We start from the raw sequence: 17,108 nt of genomic DNA, 5'->3' as shown, positions 1-17,108 counted from the left end.
CTGATTTTTCCTTTTATGCTCCCCTGTGTTCCCTGTCCTTCGTCCACGTATAGGGTCAACATTTCCAAGGCTGATATTTATCCCATCAGCCCATACCCAAAGTCGTTGGGGGTGGTTGTAAAAGCCAAAGAATGCGGCTATGTTAGGTTAAGAGTATTGAATGGCAGTAAGGGCAGCTTTCCCTGGATATTTTAGATCTTTCTTCCAAGTTTCAGTCCTATACCGTTTTTACCCCTCTTTCTGGGGGGACTTTGGGTCTGTCGAGGACTGAACTGCCCTCGGCGGTATCCATAGGCTATCTTGTCGAGCTTGGGCCATAGCCCTCCTTGGCTTGGGCCTTTGGATTCTCCCCGGGTAGATGAGCCTGGCCCATAAATCATTTGGGCCCCACAAATACAATTGTTTGCTTATATTAGGCATACTTAATTTTTTTGAGACATGTTTTTTGTAGCTTGAATGATAGTAAGTTAGTATATTACTTATATTGTATTTCCTAAAATACCTATACCATCTATTAGTTTAATCTTTCTTAGGTCAAGCTTAGGTCTAGTATCTAGTAGTACTAGACCTATTGAGATGATGACATGTGTTCACTTTTGGACACGTGTCACCATCTGACCGGGTCCAGTGCACTGGATGCATTGAACTTAAACTAAGTCCATCCTTCTCCTACCCTACTTTTTTTTTTTTTCTCTTTCTCTCTCTCTAGTTTGGTTTTTTTTTTTTTTTTTTTTAAAGTAATTTTCAGTTTCTGCTCACAGAAAAAGATATATAAATAATAAATAAATAAACTAACATTACATACAATTTTTCATTTTAAAGTGGACAATCAAAATAAATTGTAAAAAAAAAAAAAAAAAAAAAAAAAGAAGAAGAAGAAGAAGAATAGGTCATCCGGCGTGCTGGTAGTACAAAAAGAAAATTAGAAAAACAAGAACATGTCATTTTTTTTTTCTTTTCTTTTTTTTTGATAAAAATACAGAAGAACATGTCATCTCTTTGTTATTATAGTAATGGTAAAACAAAAGGAGAATTAAAAAGAATTAAAAGGAATTAAAAATTGTAAGGACTCAATTCGTAACGATCCCAAACTGATATTGAGTCCGTACGTTAAAGGCCCAAACAATAAAATTTGTAGAGCGTGGGCTGAAAGGCTAGGCCTTGGTCACCAGACAGTGGTTCGTCATGGTTTTCATAGCAATTTGCACAAGGGTGAACCTGACTTGTCTAACAATACTTTTTCTCGATACGTCCTGAGTGGCTCCGGTCCTTAGACCTTGTCCGAGGAGTTTCATATTCTTATTATTCTCTTTTTTTAGGGCTCCATGGTCTGGGAGACGATTTGTCCCCGCCCTCTCCTGAATTGCTTCTCTCTCATTTTTATACTACCTTTACCCTTTCTCCAACGTCCACGTATAGGTTTAGCGTTCCAAGGTTGATACTTGTCCCATCAGCCCATACCCAAAGTGGTTGGAGGTGGTTGTAAAAGCTGAAAAGTATTGCTCTATCAGGTGCAGAGTATTTAATTGCAGTAATGACAGTCTTTCCTTTGTCCTTTGTCGTCAAATTGTCTAAGGGTCCTTTCTTCATCAATGTGGATGTGTTCGGCTTTTCCCTAAACTGTTCCTATACCGTTCTTGTCCTTTCTTTCAGGAGCGCTTTGGGATGTCGAGAACAGAATCATCCTCGACTATATCTCAAGGCTATTTGGACTTTCATTGTATGTCCTCGGCGGTGCCTCTCCTTGGCTCGAGTCTTGAACCTTAATGTAAAGTGGGCCGGGGTCACAAATTCTTTGACCCCACAAAAATAAAATTCACTTATCAAGAACCAGTGTCTCTAGATCAATCTCTTCTTCAGTAGTGTGGTAGTGCTGGTACGAGTAAAACAATAGGAGAATTTTAAAAAAATAAATTCGTTTAAGAGAGAAAGAGAGAGAGTATAGGGATTTATTTTAAAAGGTTTTTTTTTTTTTTTAATAAATTTTTTATCTATTTAATGGGTAAAGGAATAGCTATTACGGCTATTTTTGTTAAGGAATAGTTATTCTTCATTCTAAAGAAGCATGGGTTATCAATTTAAGATGTAATTCTGGAAGGTGACTCACTGATTTTTGTCCACGCCCTCTGTGGTCTTTCTTCGCCTCCCTCAACAATTGATTCACTGGTTGTGGGGATGCAATTCATATGCTCAGACTTTCACACGGTTTATGTTTCACATGTAAGGAGGCAAGGGAACAAACCTGCCCATATTTTAGCTAAGTATGCTTTAAGCATAAGAGAATATGTTGTATGGATTGAGGAGACTTCTTGTTGTATTGAACAAGCCCTCATCCACGATTTTGTACTGTTTCTGGTATTTGAATAATACTTGGAAGATTTCTTATAAAAAAAAAAGTCATTTATAAGGAATAATGAAGAATATTATTTATAATAAAAACACAACCAAATAACCGAATGGTTAATCCTTAGAAATAACTAATAGATTACAATATCTATTATAATGTACAAAACATGCCTTAATATAGTATGAGTGTATTTGATAACACTTCAACAACATTTAAAAAAAAAAAAAATGAGAGCAAGGTTGGCGAGCAAGGGTTGGTCAGGAGAAAGATCATTGAAAACATCGAAAAGGTTAAGGCTAGTTGGGCCTAGACATTCGTCCTTAGCCCACAACTCTTTGATCCGATTAGGCCCAAGGGTCCCTTTACTGTACACCCACACTGATTTTATGAAATGAACTTAGACTTCCAAAATAAATAATTAAATTATATGTTTATTTTATAATTTATATTAATTACTTAAAATTTAAAAATGAGTTTAAGATTGATCTCTCTCTTTAAATATGAACTAGTCCATTAATTAGCACTATTATTTGTAATTCACTTGAGCTTAGAAAATCTTCTCTAGTTGTAAATATATATATATATTTTTTGTTGATAAGTAGTTGTAAATATTTTAAAAAGGTTATGAGAAAACTAAATTTTGCATCCCACATTGTTGCCAAGCTTGCGGTTATGCTTAAAAGCTAGTTTTGTTTTAAAAGCATGAATCCTCCTAAAACCATCCTAGATGCTTGCAAGACTGATCGCATTATTGTAGATATCCTTTGTTTGATTTAATAAAGTTTGCAAGTAAAATCACACACAACGGCAAAGCTAGCCAGCTAGGGAACTAATTATTAGAGCTCGCTCCTACTCACAACTCACAAGTTGTGGGCTCGCAAGATAGTGCCTAGTTTAGGAAGCAATTGCCTCTCACCTGTCAAAATTCCTCTATTTTATACTTTAATACCTTTTTTTTTTTCATTGGAGAGAAAATAGAAAGAAGTATTTCCTATTTTATAATATAATATTTGTTAAGACTTAAATGTTATAAAAGAAAAATAAGATAGAAAAAAAGAAGAAGATAATTCTACAGTTTTTTTTTTCTTTTTAAATTCATTTGGATACTCTCGCAGGTTCAGACCCAGTGGGTAGAATGTCATTAGACACGTCAGGTGGTAAATGCCAACTTAGGTCGCCTCCCTTTACCCATTTTTTTTTCATATAGAAAAAAAAAAAAAAATTCCACTTGGATAGTAATAGTAATACACAATGACAATAACTGCATAACATGAATAATAACTCCATTTTAATCACTTTCGATGATAACGTTGTAACATATAATAACAATTTTACTTATATTTCATTTCAAAGTTATCATGATTTTTGAGTGGAGTTGTGATGTACATTTGTATTAGAACCTCTTTCCATCTCTCTTGCGTGTATTTTTGTTTCTCAAAAAAAAAAAAGTATGGGTTATATAAGGGAATTCATCTAATAGTCTAATCATAATAATATTTCTATGTAGAGTTTTATGTTTGTGAATATCACCTAGCCTCCTTGTCTCTTACAATATACTTACTAAAAAATGAAAGTGTATGGGCATAAAAAAAAAAAATGGGTCTGGTGAATAATGACCCTAACCTAGATCTATCAAAATAGGCTTGTGTCATTTGTTGTGGGTATGCCCACTGATGCAACCAATGTTATCAAGATTATGGACAAATACTCTTGTACAGACACAACTTTCACATTTGTTACTGTGGGATTGGATTACATTAAACCACTGCTGACATTTGTGGAAATTAATCAAATTACTACCTGACATGTGCACTGGTTGTAGGAAAGTACGTGTCTGATGTCTCTAGACTTTTTATACGAAGAATGAACTAGCACATGACTGCCACGTGTAATTCCAGTTCCCACAAATAACTATATAACAACCAACGGTCACAAACTCGCCCACTAGTTCAGCAACGCAACCACAAAAGTTTTTACATGATAGTTTCTTCTGCTTCTCTGAAACTGTGAGACCGATCCTAAAAATGGCGACTTCTCTGTCTACCACACTCTCCCCCAACAATCTTCTCCACCCCAACACCAACACCAACACCAATCTCACTTCAACACGTGTGCTATCGTATCAAACTCTCAGGCCGCACCCCAACAAAACTTTCAGTCTCTCAACGCGGCAGTGCCACCTCGTACCTTCCGCTGTGTCTGGTTCTCCTGGTAATTCTTCCACAACCTCTGCTTTTCGAGAAAATTAATGTGTATACAAGTCCTGTATATATATACTCTTATCTTTTTTTCTTTTTTTTTTTTTGTTCGTTGGAATTGGAAAAAAAACTTAATTAACGAAAATTCCAATTTCAGGGATTGAAACTTCGGAGGTGAGTGAAGGTAGCACAAGTTTACTTGATACGGTGAAAGTCTTCGATTTAAATGGAAATGGGATTCCAATTTCTCAACTCTGGAAAGATAGGAAAGCTGTTGTTGCTTTCGCTCGCCATTTCGGGTGATTTTCTTAGACATTTTTCATGCATATCAATCTATATAAAATATAGCTGATTAGCCCGATTCAAGCTTTTGGATTCATTTTTTTTTCATCCTCTACCATGAGGGCATTTATAATGCTCACCATAAACTACCAAAATTTTGCAATCCACACCCGAATTTGAGAAAAATTTGTTCATTAATTTAGAATTTGGACACTTAAGTTTTATGTAGCAATTTTTTTGTATTTTGCTTATAATGCTTGTCTTTATTTCCAGATGTGTCTTTTGCCGCAAACGGGCTGATTATCTTGCCTCCAAGAAGGTGAGGACTAAAAAAGCCATGTTTTTGCCCTTGTCTGTTTTGAGTGGTAAACGAAGACATTTGAATTAAATTAGTAGGGGCTCATTCATACTGTAATAAAATATATTTTGACTTCAAAATCTGCATTTTCCTTTTAATGTGGACTATAGTGGATTCCTGATTAACAAAAATAGAATTTATGAACACTGTTGATGAGCTGAAAATAAATGAAAAAGGTCTCTAGGTTGGAATTTCAACAGTATTGTTTATAGTAGATGAATTCAAAGATGATGGAGTACAAGTGTACAACCAGTTGGTCAGTTTCGATAGAAAGCATTGGATTCTTGTAGATGAGAATTTTATTTTTTATTAAATTAATGGTTAGTCTAAGGGAATGTTCTGGTAAGGTCAATGCTTTCTCCTTCACATAGAATTTTAATGCTTTCACCACCATGGGTAGTAACTAACTCTTGAGCATGTTTATCTTGGGTAGGTGAGTCTCATTTTTCTCCTTTTTTTTTTTCAAGTTCCAAATGATAGATTGGGAAATACTACCTTCTGCATACAACATGCCTAGTCCCTTTACATAGTTCTGACATGTTTGATATGTTGACAGGATATCATGGATGCATCTGGTGTGGCACTAGTTATAATTGGACCTGGCAGTGTTGATCAGGTATGTCCTGAAAATGCATATTGAGTTGTTAGTACTCGCTTACGTGTCTGCTTATTTAATGAATTAAGTATGTAATGATTGCGTACTCACACATTTGTTGGAATCCTGGGATTAAGATGGATTAGTGGGAATACTAGGAAAGATAAGATAAACAATGAAGTCATCTATTTAAATGTAAGAGTGATTCATATTGAGAAAAAAGATGAAAGAGAGAGACTCTTAAGATGGCTTGATCATATGCGGTATAGACTAATGCATGCATCTGTGAGAAAGAATAATTTAATTCAAGTTGAGAGAGTGCAAAGAGATAAAGGGAGGCCTAAACTAGCATGGGTAGGAGTGGTGAAAATGATATATCAATTATGGAAGCAACAAATAATTTATTTATTTATTTGCCACCCATGGAAAAAAAGTTATTTTAGATCAATTTGCATGCTATGGAAGTTTCATGATGCAAATGGCCCATCCAGTTTTTGTGTTAGCTGGGCAGAAGTACCAAAGAGCATTTTTTATGTATTATTCTTCATTTGTTTGTAGTTGGCTTTTCTACTGTAACTTAAATATGTGATGGTTCATTGAATTTATTTCTCCCTAAAATTTTGATATAACCATTAGCTGTAATTTGATGTAGGCAAGAGCATTTTCTGAGCAAACAAAATTCAAGGGAGGTATGTTTCTGAAGAACTCATATATCATGTGAATTATAACAGGGAAGTGGTTTAAATTTTATTATTAGTCTACTGTCAATGGGGTAAGTGAAATGAGGACAGAAAGCTTGATGAATTTTTACGCCACTTTTTTTAGTTTTTCTTTTTGGGTTGGGTGGGATGGGGGTGGACAGAGGATTGAAGTTGGCATCGGATATTTGCTTCAATGTAAATCCATATGGATGAGAATGAATAATCCATTTGCTATTGATGATGAGGGTGATAATGATTAATATATTGATGTTGAAGATAAGGACATCAAAGGGGTGACAGGGGCAGTCATGATGGTATCATATGCATCAGCATCACTGCAAATCAAAGTGAATTGTAAAAACTTTGGGTTTTAATTGAAGTAGTGGTGTAAAGTTGAAAGAGAAACCTGCTTAGCGACTCCAACTGTATAATCTTGTCTTGCAGCCAAATATACACATGTTGCAGCTTAGTAATGAAACTTTGTTATTATTTTCAGAAGTTTATGCAGATCCTAACCACTCATCATACGAGGCGCTGGAATTTGTTTCTGGGGTTTTAACTACATTTACTCCCAAAGTATGTAAGATAAATTGTGTTCTTTATCAACACAATAGTGCATATTACAATAGGTTTAAAGATGAAGTGTTCATGAAAATATGAGATTTTGTGATTGCAGCTATGACTTCTTAATTTAGTTGCTTCCATGATACTCTAGGCAGGTCTCAAGATAATTCAGTTGTACATGGAAGGTTATCGACAAGACTGGAAGCTTTCATTTGAAAGGGACACTGTGAGCAGAGGCGGCTGGTATGTGAACTATTTTGTTAGAAGTAATGCATATGGATCAGGATGATAAGATTCCCAAATTGTCTCTTTGTGAAAGTGAGTTAAATTTTGAGCTAACAAACATGTTCATCGTGGGGAATTATCATCATCTTCGATACACATGTTGATCTAAATCAACTAGAGGTGATGGAAAGAATTTAGGTGGCAATTAAAAATAAAAACAAACCCGACTCTCTTGATATCTTTACTTGACTTAATAATATCATATAATTCATTTTAGTTATTGTTGTGCAACTAAAATTGCTTGAATGAATGATAAGAACATTCTAAGGATCACCCAAAGCAATCTGGCAGGAGGCTGAATTTTTCTTTTGGTAGAATAAAAGTTGTACATTGAAATCTGAAGATTCTGAGGCCTGCATCCAATACAACTCAGATTGATTTGATGCACCTTATTATTATGACCCAAACTTAGTCCAATGTGAGTGTTATGCTGTGCTTTTCCAAGGTGAATCATGACAGCATAGAAATGCTGATCTTCTTATCATACCTTACTCAGTATGTTATTTTCAAGTTTCTCTATTTCTTTTTTATTCCTTTTAACAGACATAAAATTGGTTGTTTCTCAGGCAGCAAGGTGGGATTATAGTTGCAGGTCCTGGGAAAAGTAACATCTCATACATTCATAAGGTAATAAAGTCCTCCATCCTAACCTGCTCTCTTTCCTTTTTTCCTAATTTCAAGAACAATGTTGATCAGCAATATAGCCACAGTCATTATAAATTGAAGCTCCAATTGAGAAGAGTAATCATAGCATGGCACACATTTATTAATGATCAGTTGGTACATATCATGGGCATTGACCTGCGATTATTACTAAAACAAAATATTAGTTGTTGTTTGGAAATTGGACACTTGATGACAATGTAAGCAGTCTATTTGTTTTCTAATGCACAGACAAAGCTTCATTTTCTTGTGGCATGAAGATGGGAATTTCTAAAGATTCCACTTTCTAAGTTGTAAATTCTTATGCTATTGAGTTCCTGCTTCTGTTCAAGTTCGAACATCATATTAAACTTGTTTAATTGAGTAGGACAAAGAAGCTGGGGATGATCCTGATATTGAAGATCTTCTGAAAGCATGTTGCTCATGAAGGAGAAAATAAGGCATGTCTTCACTTTCTATCTAGTTTTACTTGATTCATTTTTTTCATTCTATTTGCATATATACCCCATACCACTGACCTTGTTCTGTTATGGGTGCTTCCTACCTTGTGCAGCGACTTCATGTTTATTGGAAGCCTATACAAGGAGCTCAGGCAAATTTCATTGTTATAAAAGATATTAGGTTACATATATTATCACCAACTTGTGCACTACAGTTACTAATAAAAGTGTATCATATGAAGAGTTGCAATAAAAGGGATTTCATGATGCCGTGTCATAAATTTGCCTCAACTTTAAAACAGGAAAAGTCTCAATGGAATACTAAACTATCACAAGAGGTAAATTTCACCAGCCAATTCTTAAAATTTGAGGACATTTTTTATGCAATCAGGATTTGAGAATTTGAGTCAGGAAGTCCTTAACCTCGGGACATCGATATGTAAATTTAGCTAAAGGTGCCGTGGTAAAATGACAACAAATACTCTTGGGTTTGGAAGAAAAATCTTAAGATTATAACTTGAAGCACTTGGTTGGAGATGTTTCCACTATCTCTGTGGCATGAAAAATTGGCACCCTATTGAAAATTTTGGAGAATGGATTGTTCACAATTCACAATTTTGGAAATTTCAAGTTCAACGTGGTTAGAAGTGAGAGAATTCAATGGGTGGAATATTCAAATGAGACATTATTTGTGAAAAGTGCTTAGGAAAGTACTAAATGACGAGATACTGTGATTAATTGGTTCTTTGGCATGGCAAAACATTCCTCATCAGGCTGTAACTCTTTCACTTGCCATCCTCGGTAGGTTTACTATTTAAAACAAACTTCAAAGGTATGGTATCGTCCAAGATATCTGAAATGGTTTCCGTGAATAAAATTTGAAGGCTTAGATCACTTGCTATTCATTCTTTAAAAAAAAAGGATAACTTGTTCCTTTTTTGTTTGGTCTCTGAGAGGATATGGTGTTTCTTATGTGATAAGTCATTAGTTCAACTCTCCATGGGGAGTTCTCTTTGAAGCATAATTTGTCGTGCTTGTTGCTGCTGTTTATGTGATTTTTTTTTTGTTCGGTCAGAAATTCAAGTATCTTCTGTAAGAGAAGAGAGTTAGATATGTCTGTATTACCTTAGAAAACAAGTTTTCAAACATTTTGAATTCTTGAGGACTATATAGACTGTAATAAGTGTCTCTTTGTCATTGTTCTAAGAAGTAGAGTTTTGAGCGTTTGACAAATGGGTTAAACTTGTGTCCATGTGTCAACTTGACATGTGTCCACGTCTTACTACACAGGATACAAGGCATGTCCTTGACAAATTATAGTGAATAGTGCTTTAAGGTTTCTCTAGTTTTCCTTTTGGAAGGAATGAAACTTGACATGTGTTCACATCTGAATGTGTCACGTGCCTTAATGCATTGGACACAAGTCGTGTTCTTGACAAATTATAGTGAATAGTGCTTTAAGTTCTATCTAATTTTCTTCCTTTTGGAGGGAATGAAAGATGATTTTTTAAAGAGTTGGAAGGAACTCTTTTAGTTGGCAATTTCGTTAAAGAGCTTTAAGAAACTCTTCAAAGCTAAAAACAATTTTAAGGCTAAAGTTGGATTTTGGAGCTCTTACAAAAAAACTCCTTAATTCAAAAAAATCTTTTATGCATCGGATGTATAAGATCCATGTCTCATGGTTCATAGTTTGGCATATGAGATACTTTCTCTCAATTCATATTTCATAATTACTCTAAAAGGTAAAAGTTTAGCAAATGAGAGCATCTCTAATAGTCTTTCGAAATTTTTGTACTTATTCTCTTCCAGGATCTCCACACATGTATGTCGTTTTTATTTTTCTACCTCCAACTCTAGCATTCTCTCTTGTTCTTTCTCTCACTCTCTTACCCACACACAAATCTCTCCCCTCCCTCAAACTCTCACACAAAGAGATCACCAGCGGAGAACAAAGTCAGAGATTGGTGTTCTCAAATTTTTTTTTTGATTTGATTAGTTTTATTTTGTATGAAAAAATAGTGTTATATCTTTGTTTTGATCCTTTTTGAGAGAGAAAGGAGTGGGTTAATTTGTAGTTGTTGGGATAAAAGTTGAGTATTTTAATGTGTTGTGTTAATTTTTTATTTCATTACATTCTTTTGCTAAGAGACTATTGGGACACTATTTTGTGGGTTTACTATCTAAATTTTGGGTTTAGAGAGTTTATTGAAGATGTTTTGAGAAAGACAAATCTTTAAGAGAGAAAAAAAAAAAAAAAAAAAACGAAAATGCACTTTTGGTCTTTATATTTTGGGTCAATTCCTATTTTGGTCTCAAAATTGATTTCGTTACTAATATAGTCCCTAAAAAAAGAAAATCATTTTTAAAATGGTCCCTGTCATCAACTCACTAATAAAAATCTCCAACATAGCAGATGGAGTGTTTTTCTTGCTGACATGACGTTGATGTAATCATTAAAAATAATTATTTGGCATTTTTAAATACCACATCAGCATTTTAATTAATAAAAAAATAAAAATAAAAAGCCCATAAAATAAAAAGCTAGGTCAGAAAATAAATAAAAAATTTAAAATAAACATTAATTTAATTAATTTTTTTTCTTACCCTTTTTTTTTTTTTTTTTTGTGGGTAAGAACATACATCCTCAGGCCCATAAAAGTTCAAAACCAGAAAAATTCACGACTGGGTTGACTTTGGAATCCTTTGATCTTAATTAATTATTTCTTAATCTAAATGAAGAACACACAAGAAAGAAGAGAAGACAAAGTCAAAATCACCCACATCACAATAACCAAAAACCCGAGCTCTAACATTCCAATCCTCAAAATTATACCTCATTTTCTCAGCTACCAAACAAAAACACATACAAAAAAAAAGTGTCATTTAAGCTAGATAACCACATCAACCTCACAAAAACTTAACCTTTTCCATTACCCACATCACAAATAACCAAGAACCCAAGCTCCAAATCCCCATCACCGAAAATTTTCCCCCTTTTTCTCAACCACCAAACAACACCACCAAATTTTTTTTTTTTTTTAATTTAAAAAAAGCTCAAAATCCAGGTCACTTGATCGTGATTGCAGAGCCAACTGGTACCTCTTCGAAGCCGAAGAAAGCCGAGCGCTCCACAAATCACCATCTGGGGTTTCACAACAACACACAATACCCACCACCAATCGATACATAACCCACGAATCCAACCGATCCACCATCCAAACTGATCCCGCCACCTTCACTCATCCATAAAAGCTCCATGGTCGAGCTTGAGAACCTGATTTAGACCAATCCCATTCCAGAGCACTCAATCGGTTGGGAGAGAAAGATCAAAGAGAGGGAGAGTGAGAATCAACAAATTCCTAGAGCTTAAAGTGATTGTTCATGGAAGGCTCTGGGTGGAAGGAAGAGAGAGAGTCTGTGTGAAGAGAGAGGAAGAAGAAGAACATGAAAAAAAAAATTGAAAAGTAAAGAGAAAAATAATTTAATTAGATTAATGTTTATTTTATTTTATTTAAAAATATCAAATAATTATTTTTAATAATATTTTAATAGTTACATCAATATCGCGTCAGGAAGCAGAGCACTCCGTCTGCCCTCTAAAGAGGTTTTTATTAGTGGGTCGGTGGTGGGATCATTTTAAAAATGATTTTCTTTTTTTTTTAGAGATTACATTAGTAACGAATCAATTTTTGTCCAATGAGAATTGATCCATAATGTAGTAGGTAAAAAGTGCATTTTTGCTAAAAAAAGATATAACTGGTACCTTTTCAAGGCCACAACTATCTCCTATACATTTCTTCATAACTCATTGACTCACTCTCTCTGTTTTAGTCACAGTAACAATGGCAAAGAAGGAGTTGTTGAAGGAATATGAAGGTGATGAGTCCAACAAGAAGGAAGTGTCTCGCAGTGACTTCCCTCCAAACTTCTTCTTTGGCGTGGCCACTTCTGCCTATCAGGTTCTCTTTCTACCATCACCTCTGCAGTCACATTTTCTCGTTTGTTTTTATTTATACTCTGACAAATTATGATCTGGGTATTTGGTCATTTTTACTGTCTTATTGTAGATTTTACAAAAATAAATCAGCTTTGTTATTTATTTTCTTACAAATTACGATTTGGGTTTTGTGTTACAATTTTCCAAGCCTTTTTGGTTGACCAGTTTTGATTTCTTGTTGGAAAAAAGAAGTGTAAATTGATCATAATTTTTTTTATCAAATTGATTTCTTTGGGTTCCTCGTATCATGTGATTTCTATGAATTTATTTTGTTGTTATGGGCTATTATATCTGAAAGGCATGCTTGCTACTTCCTCTCCTTTTAGTTTTTCTTATGCTCTCTTTTTGGCCTTTTCTGGCATAGTTTTTTGTTGCATACTATTGTGCAAAATCTAAGTGATTGGTGTCATTTAATTAAATTTTTGGAAGAACTCTATCTTTGATTTATGGCTCTACGTTTCAAAGGATCATCTTTCTCAAGTATGAGGAAGGGTATGGACACCTAGGTGAAAGATCATCATTTTTAGCAGAAATAGAAGTTACAGCCTCCCAAGTAGGGGACACAACACACAAGAGAGAGAGAGAGAGAGAGAGAGAGAGAGAGAGAGAATCGTTCTTGGAAACTAAAGTATGTGAAACTAAATGAATATCAACTCTAACTTGCAAAATGTTTCTTTTGGAAATGTTAATAAGAAAAGTAGCTTGTCTGGATTTTTTTTTTTTGGTTAATGTAGTTTCCATAAATAATGGAAAACTCACACTTTTTTAATTTAATCTCCTTCTTGTTTTTTTGTAGGTGGAAGGAGCCTACAAGGAGGGTGGTAGGGGTCCAAGTATTTGGGATGCTTTTTCACACACTGAGGGTAATTCTCTCTCTTTTTTTTAACAAGCTTATAACAAATTCTTCCATGACAAGTTTTGGGCTGATGTGGATGAATTTTATTTTCTGCATTTTTTTGAAACTTATTTGTCCATCCTTTTGTTTTGTTAGGAAAGATCATTGACAAAAGCAATGGTGATGTGGCAGTGGATCAATATCATAGATACAAGGTTAGTAACAATGTATTGAGTGACTCACAGTTATTTTATTCCTTTGTGGTTGATTGCCCTTGTAGTGCTTATATAGTAATTAGCCCCATTTTAGATACTTATAACATAATTATGCTAGTTTGAGATTTGTCTTTGTTATCAAGTGGATGCACCATGTGTCCTGTGGGCTATTTGACTTATTTGATCCCAATTCCAAATCTGAGAGAAACACCATACACTGTGAAGAAACATCTGTCACTAAGCCATAATTTTTTTTTTTGTGTGTGTGAATAAAAAGTATTTCATTAAATGGTTGTTGATTTATAGAGAGTTTAGATAAAAATCCATAATTTTTTCCTATTATCACTAATTTGTTATTTACTAATATGAATCATCATCATCATATATATATATATATATATCTTACTTATCAAAAAAAGAAAGGAATTTGAATCATCATCCTTCACAAATGACATTGCATGTTTCCCAGTTCTACATCTAAAACTTCTCAGTGCATTACACCTGTTCAAACATTTTTTATCTCTTATTATGCAGTTTGGCTTTATTGGCATGTTTCATCACCTTTTAATGCATTCCTGATTGTGAAATGGAAGTACTGAGCAGTTTGATCTCTAGCTAGATGCTTGTTTTTCTGTATTTTTTTTCAATACTAATGTTTAAGCTTTTCTATTTCCAAACATAGATGGAAGTAGCCAAATCGATGTGATACACACACATATGAACTGTGACCTTAAATAAGATAGAATGGAAGACAAGGATATATGTTAGCTAATCCCAACCAGTTGGAAAAGGATCCTTGGAATCAACCTAAATTTGGTTAGGATTAAGGCCTCATCAAGTTTACTTGAATTTGTGTATGTGTAGTTCTTGTATGTGGACATTGATCCTTTTCCCCTGGTATATTGGAAAACAAATTTGATTCATATCACTTTTATGTTCTGTTTTAAAGTTGCATTAGGTTTAGATTATTTGATTCAATACTGATATACAGGAAGATGTTGAACTTATAGCCAAGTTGGGATTCGAATATTATCGCTTTTCCATATCATGGTCTCGTATCTTCCCTGGTATGTCCTTCTATTACAATGTTTAATGCATTTTATCATTAATACTTTTTCATCACTGTTCAGGAAGAGTGTATTGGTTGTACATATGATTAGTGATTGGAACATACTAATTATTATTATTTCCTTCTGAATCCTCATCTAGTTGTTTACCTCCCTTCTTCCCATATCCCTGCCTTGGCACTTAGTCTCAAGAAGTATGAGTTTTAGTTGAACCAGAGTTGAACTAATTTGGATTACATTGGGAATTTATGTACATGATATATCCATTTGGGAATCCAGAATATAAGAAAGAATCAATCAGACGGCATGCAGGAGGCTTAGTTCATATATTATGAAATGAGTCTATAAGACTGGGGTCATCCATATGCATTTGACGCAACTTGAGTCGGTCTAATGTTGTGGTAGCATTTGAGACTGGCGGTTAATTGTTAAATTTTCTTCGTTTTTTTAAGTGAAAATAAAATGGAGAACACTTAATTACACAGGAAGTGTGCAATGGTTTATTCATTACAATCTTAAGTTCAAAAAATCAAGATAATCCAAAAAAGAGGACTAATGGACTCGTACTAGCACTCTCATCCAATCATACAATGATCTCAAAAACAAAGACTTTAGCACAGTCCAAGTAGTCTGCCCATTAAATCTCCACGTAAGATAGTACAACTATTTTGTCAATTTTCTCTATTTTTGGACTGGACGGAATCGACGGTCTTTTGAGGATGAGGGGAAAACTGTGGTTCAGTTATTAGAGTATTGCCAGTGGACCCTCTTCGATTGGTCTTGTTGTTGGGGCTATTTGGATTGTTCTACCCTTTTGGATTTTCTTTCATCTATTAGTATAGATTAGGGGCTGCTTCTGTCTTTTTGTTTCTTTTTTCCTTTGTTCACTACTGTGAACTTTTTGTGCTTTTCTTGCTATTCTTTTATTAATAATATTCTCTTCTTACTTATCAAAAAAAAAAAAAAAAAAAGATGACTAAAATTTAAAGCATTTAGAATTTGGGATATCTATAATTGAGATCTCTGAGCAAAGAATTCAGGTAGGACTTTTTTTTTATAGAAGTTCAGGCAGAAGTTGGCCTCTTTTAGTATATCTTTACATTAGCACAATGTGCAAGTCTATTTTTAAATATAAAAAAATTGTAATAAAAATTGTATTGATAAAACTTAAAATAGATGGAATAGGGGATGATTGAAGTATGCAGATTGTATACCCATCAAATCCCTGGTGGGGATGTCTTATTTCAGTTGCTATATAAGTTCTGATTTTATGAAATAGATATGGACTAGGTGCTTTCTTTTTCATTTTTATGTTTTTGTTTGTGTGTGTAAGATACATTTGGACCAGGTTGTCATAGATGAGGCATAGTTTTGTGATAATAGCACGAAAATTATTTAGGCTGACACAAAAGGGCCGATGCTATGCCTATATTCATATATATATATATATAGTAGAGTTCAGGGCCATGTCTTCTAATACATGAAGCTTTTCTTGAAATTTCTTTTTCCAAAAAGTATATATGCCTTCTTTTGGTCTTAGGCACAGTCATTACTAAATGGTTGAAATAAAGATGTTAGACCCTTAATGAAGACAAGTTGTATGACTATATATATTCATCCTTCAATTTATGCTTTTAGGAATAAGTGGTTTTGACACCTCCAATCCTTGGTTTTCATGTTGTACCATATTATTGACATGAAAAACCATGCTGATTAGTTTTCAGTGAAAATTACACTATCACCCTAACTATACCGCAAATTACACTTTGCAGTTTGCACCCTAAACTATAACCCATGTTACACTTTGCACCATGCTGTCAATTTTTCCGTTATCTTGGATGGCATCACATGAAAAGACCCAACTGCCCCTCTTCTCAATCCCTTAAAAACATATGAGAAATTACACTTTATAACTCTAAACTATACCTATAAAAAAAAAACTTTAAACTATACTCTCAATTACACTTTACAACCTAAACTTTGGTTTTCCATCCAAGATAATGGCAGAATTAATGGCAGGGTGCAGAGTGTAACACATGTTATAGTTTAGGGTGCTAACTGTGCATTCTGAAAGTTTAGGGTGCAAAGGGTAAGTTGGGGTATAATTTAGGGTGGTAAAGTGAAATTACTCCCTATTTTTCACCTCATATAGGTTGAGTTGTACGAAAATTGCTTTCATCATTGTTGCGTTTTATTTTCAGTGCTGCCTGAGCTTAGTTATAATGATTAATGGATTTTTCCATGGTTTGCTTATCATTGCAGATGGTTTAGGAACCAAAATCAATGATGAAGGGATTAATTACTACAACAATCTTATTAATGCTCTTCTTGAAAAAGGTATTAATTTATAGTTGATTTCCTTTTAGTTGCACCAACAATGCATAATTGACAGCATTGTTCCTGCAGGTATCCAGCCTTGCATAACTTTGTACCATTGGGATCTTCCTTTGCATCTTCATGAGACAATGGGAGGGTGGTTGAATAAGGAAATTGTGTAAGTATTGTCATAATAAAATTATTAGTTTTCAGAAATCTTGATATAAACAGTTTCTTTCATGTTG

The 17,108-nt window shown here is 34.1% G+C and overlaps 2 protein-coding genes across 3 annotated transcripts in view; both read left to right on the top strand.

Moving 5' to 3' along the window:
• Positions 1-4,281: 4,281 nt before the first annotated feature.
• Positions 4,282-8,714, top strand: LOC115954309 (thioredoxin-like protein AAED1, chloroplastic). Its single transcript, XM_031072231.1, has 10 exons — positions 4,282-4,558; positions 4,703-4,844; positions 5,101-5,146; positions 5,742-5,801; positions 6,433-6,469; positions 6,978-7,057; positions 7,197-7,288; positions 7,897-7,957; positions 8,361-8,433; positions 8,547-8,714. The coding sequence occupies exons 1-9, from the start codon at positions 4,372-4,374 to the stop codon at positions 8,418-8,420; spliced, it is 765 nt and encodes a 254-aa protein (XP_030928091.1). The 5' UTR covers positions 4,282-4,371; the 3' UTR covers positions 8,421-8,433; positions 8,547-8,714.
• A 3,300-nt stretch (positions 8,715-12,014) lies between these two features.
• The window catches only part of LOC115954307 (beta-glucosidase 42-like), a 17,426-nt gene continuing 12,332 nt past the window's right edge, over positions 12,015-17,108 (top strand). Inside the window, exons 1-7 of one of the 2 annotated variants that reach the window (XM_031072229.1) lie at positions 12,015-12,155; positions 12,271-12,392; positions 13,227-13,293; positions 13,422-13,480; positions 14,472-14,547; positions 16,810-16,884; positions 16,954-17,041. In XM_031072229.1, coding sequence (XP_030928089.1) covers positions 12,276-12,392; positions 13,227-13,293; positions 13,422-13,480; positions 14,472-14,547; positions 16,810-16,884; positions 16,954-17,041 — 482 coding nt within the window. In that variant the 5' untranslated portion in view covers positions 12,015-12,155; positions 12,271-12,275. Of the gene's footprint in view, positions 12,156-12,198; positions 12,393-13,226; positions 13,294-13,421; positions 13,481-14,471; positions 14,548-16,809; positions 16,885-16,953; positions 17,042-17,108 lie in introns of those variants that run through there. The other variant, XM_031072228.1, reaches the window with a different exon arrangement.

The sequence above is a fragment of the Quercus lobata genome, chromosome 7, assembly GCF_001633185.2.
Source record: "Quercus lobata isolate SW786 chromosome 7, ValleyOak3.0 Primary Assembly, whole genome shotgun sequence".
Lineage (NCBI taxonomy): Eukaryota > Viridiplantae > Streptophyta > Magnoliopsida > Fagales > Fagaceae > Quercus > Quercus lobata.
This window is presented reverse-complemented; position numbering and strand designations above follow the sequence as displayed.

Coding starts and splice junctions, on each gene's coding strand:
- LOC115954309 (XM_031072231.1), top strand. CDS start 4,372: ATGGCGACTTCTCTGTCTACCACACTCTCCCCCAACAATCTTCTCCAC. Junction 6,470..6,977: donor GCAAACAAAATTCAAGGGAG/GTATGTTTCTGA, acceptor TATTATTTTCAG/AAGTTTATGCAGATCCTAAC. Junction 7,058..7,196: donor TAACTACATTTACTCCCAAA/GTATGTAAGATA, acceptor ATGATACTCTAG/GCAGGTCTCAAGATAATTCA.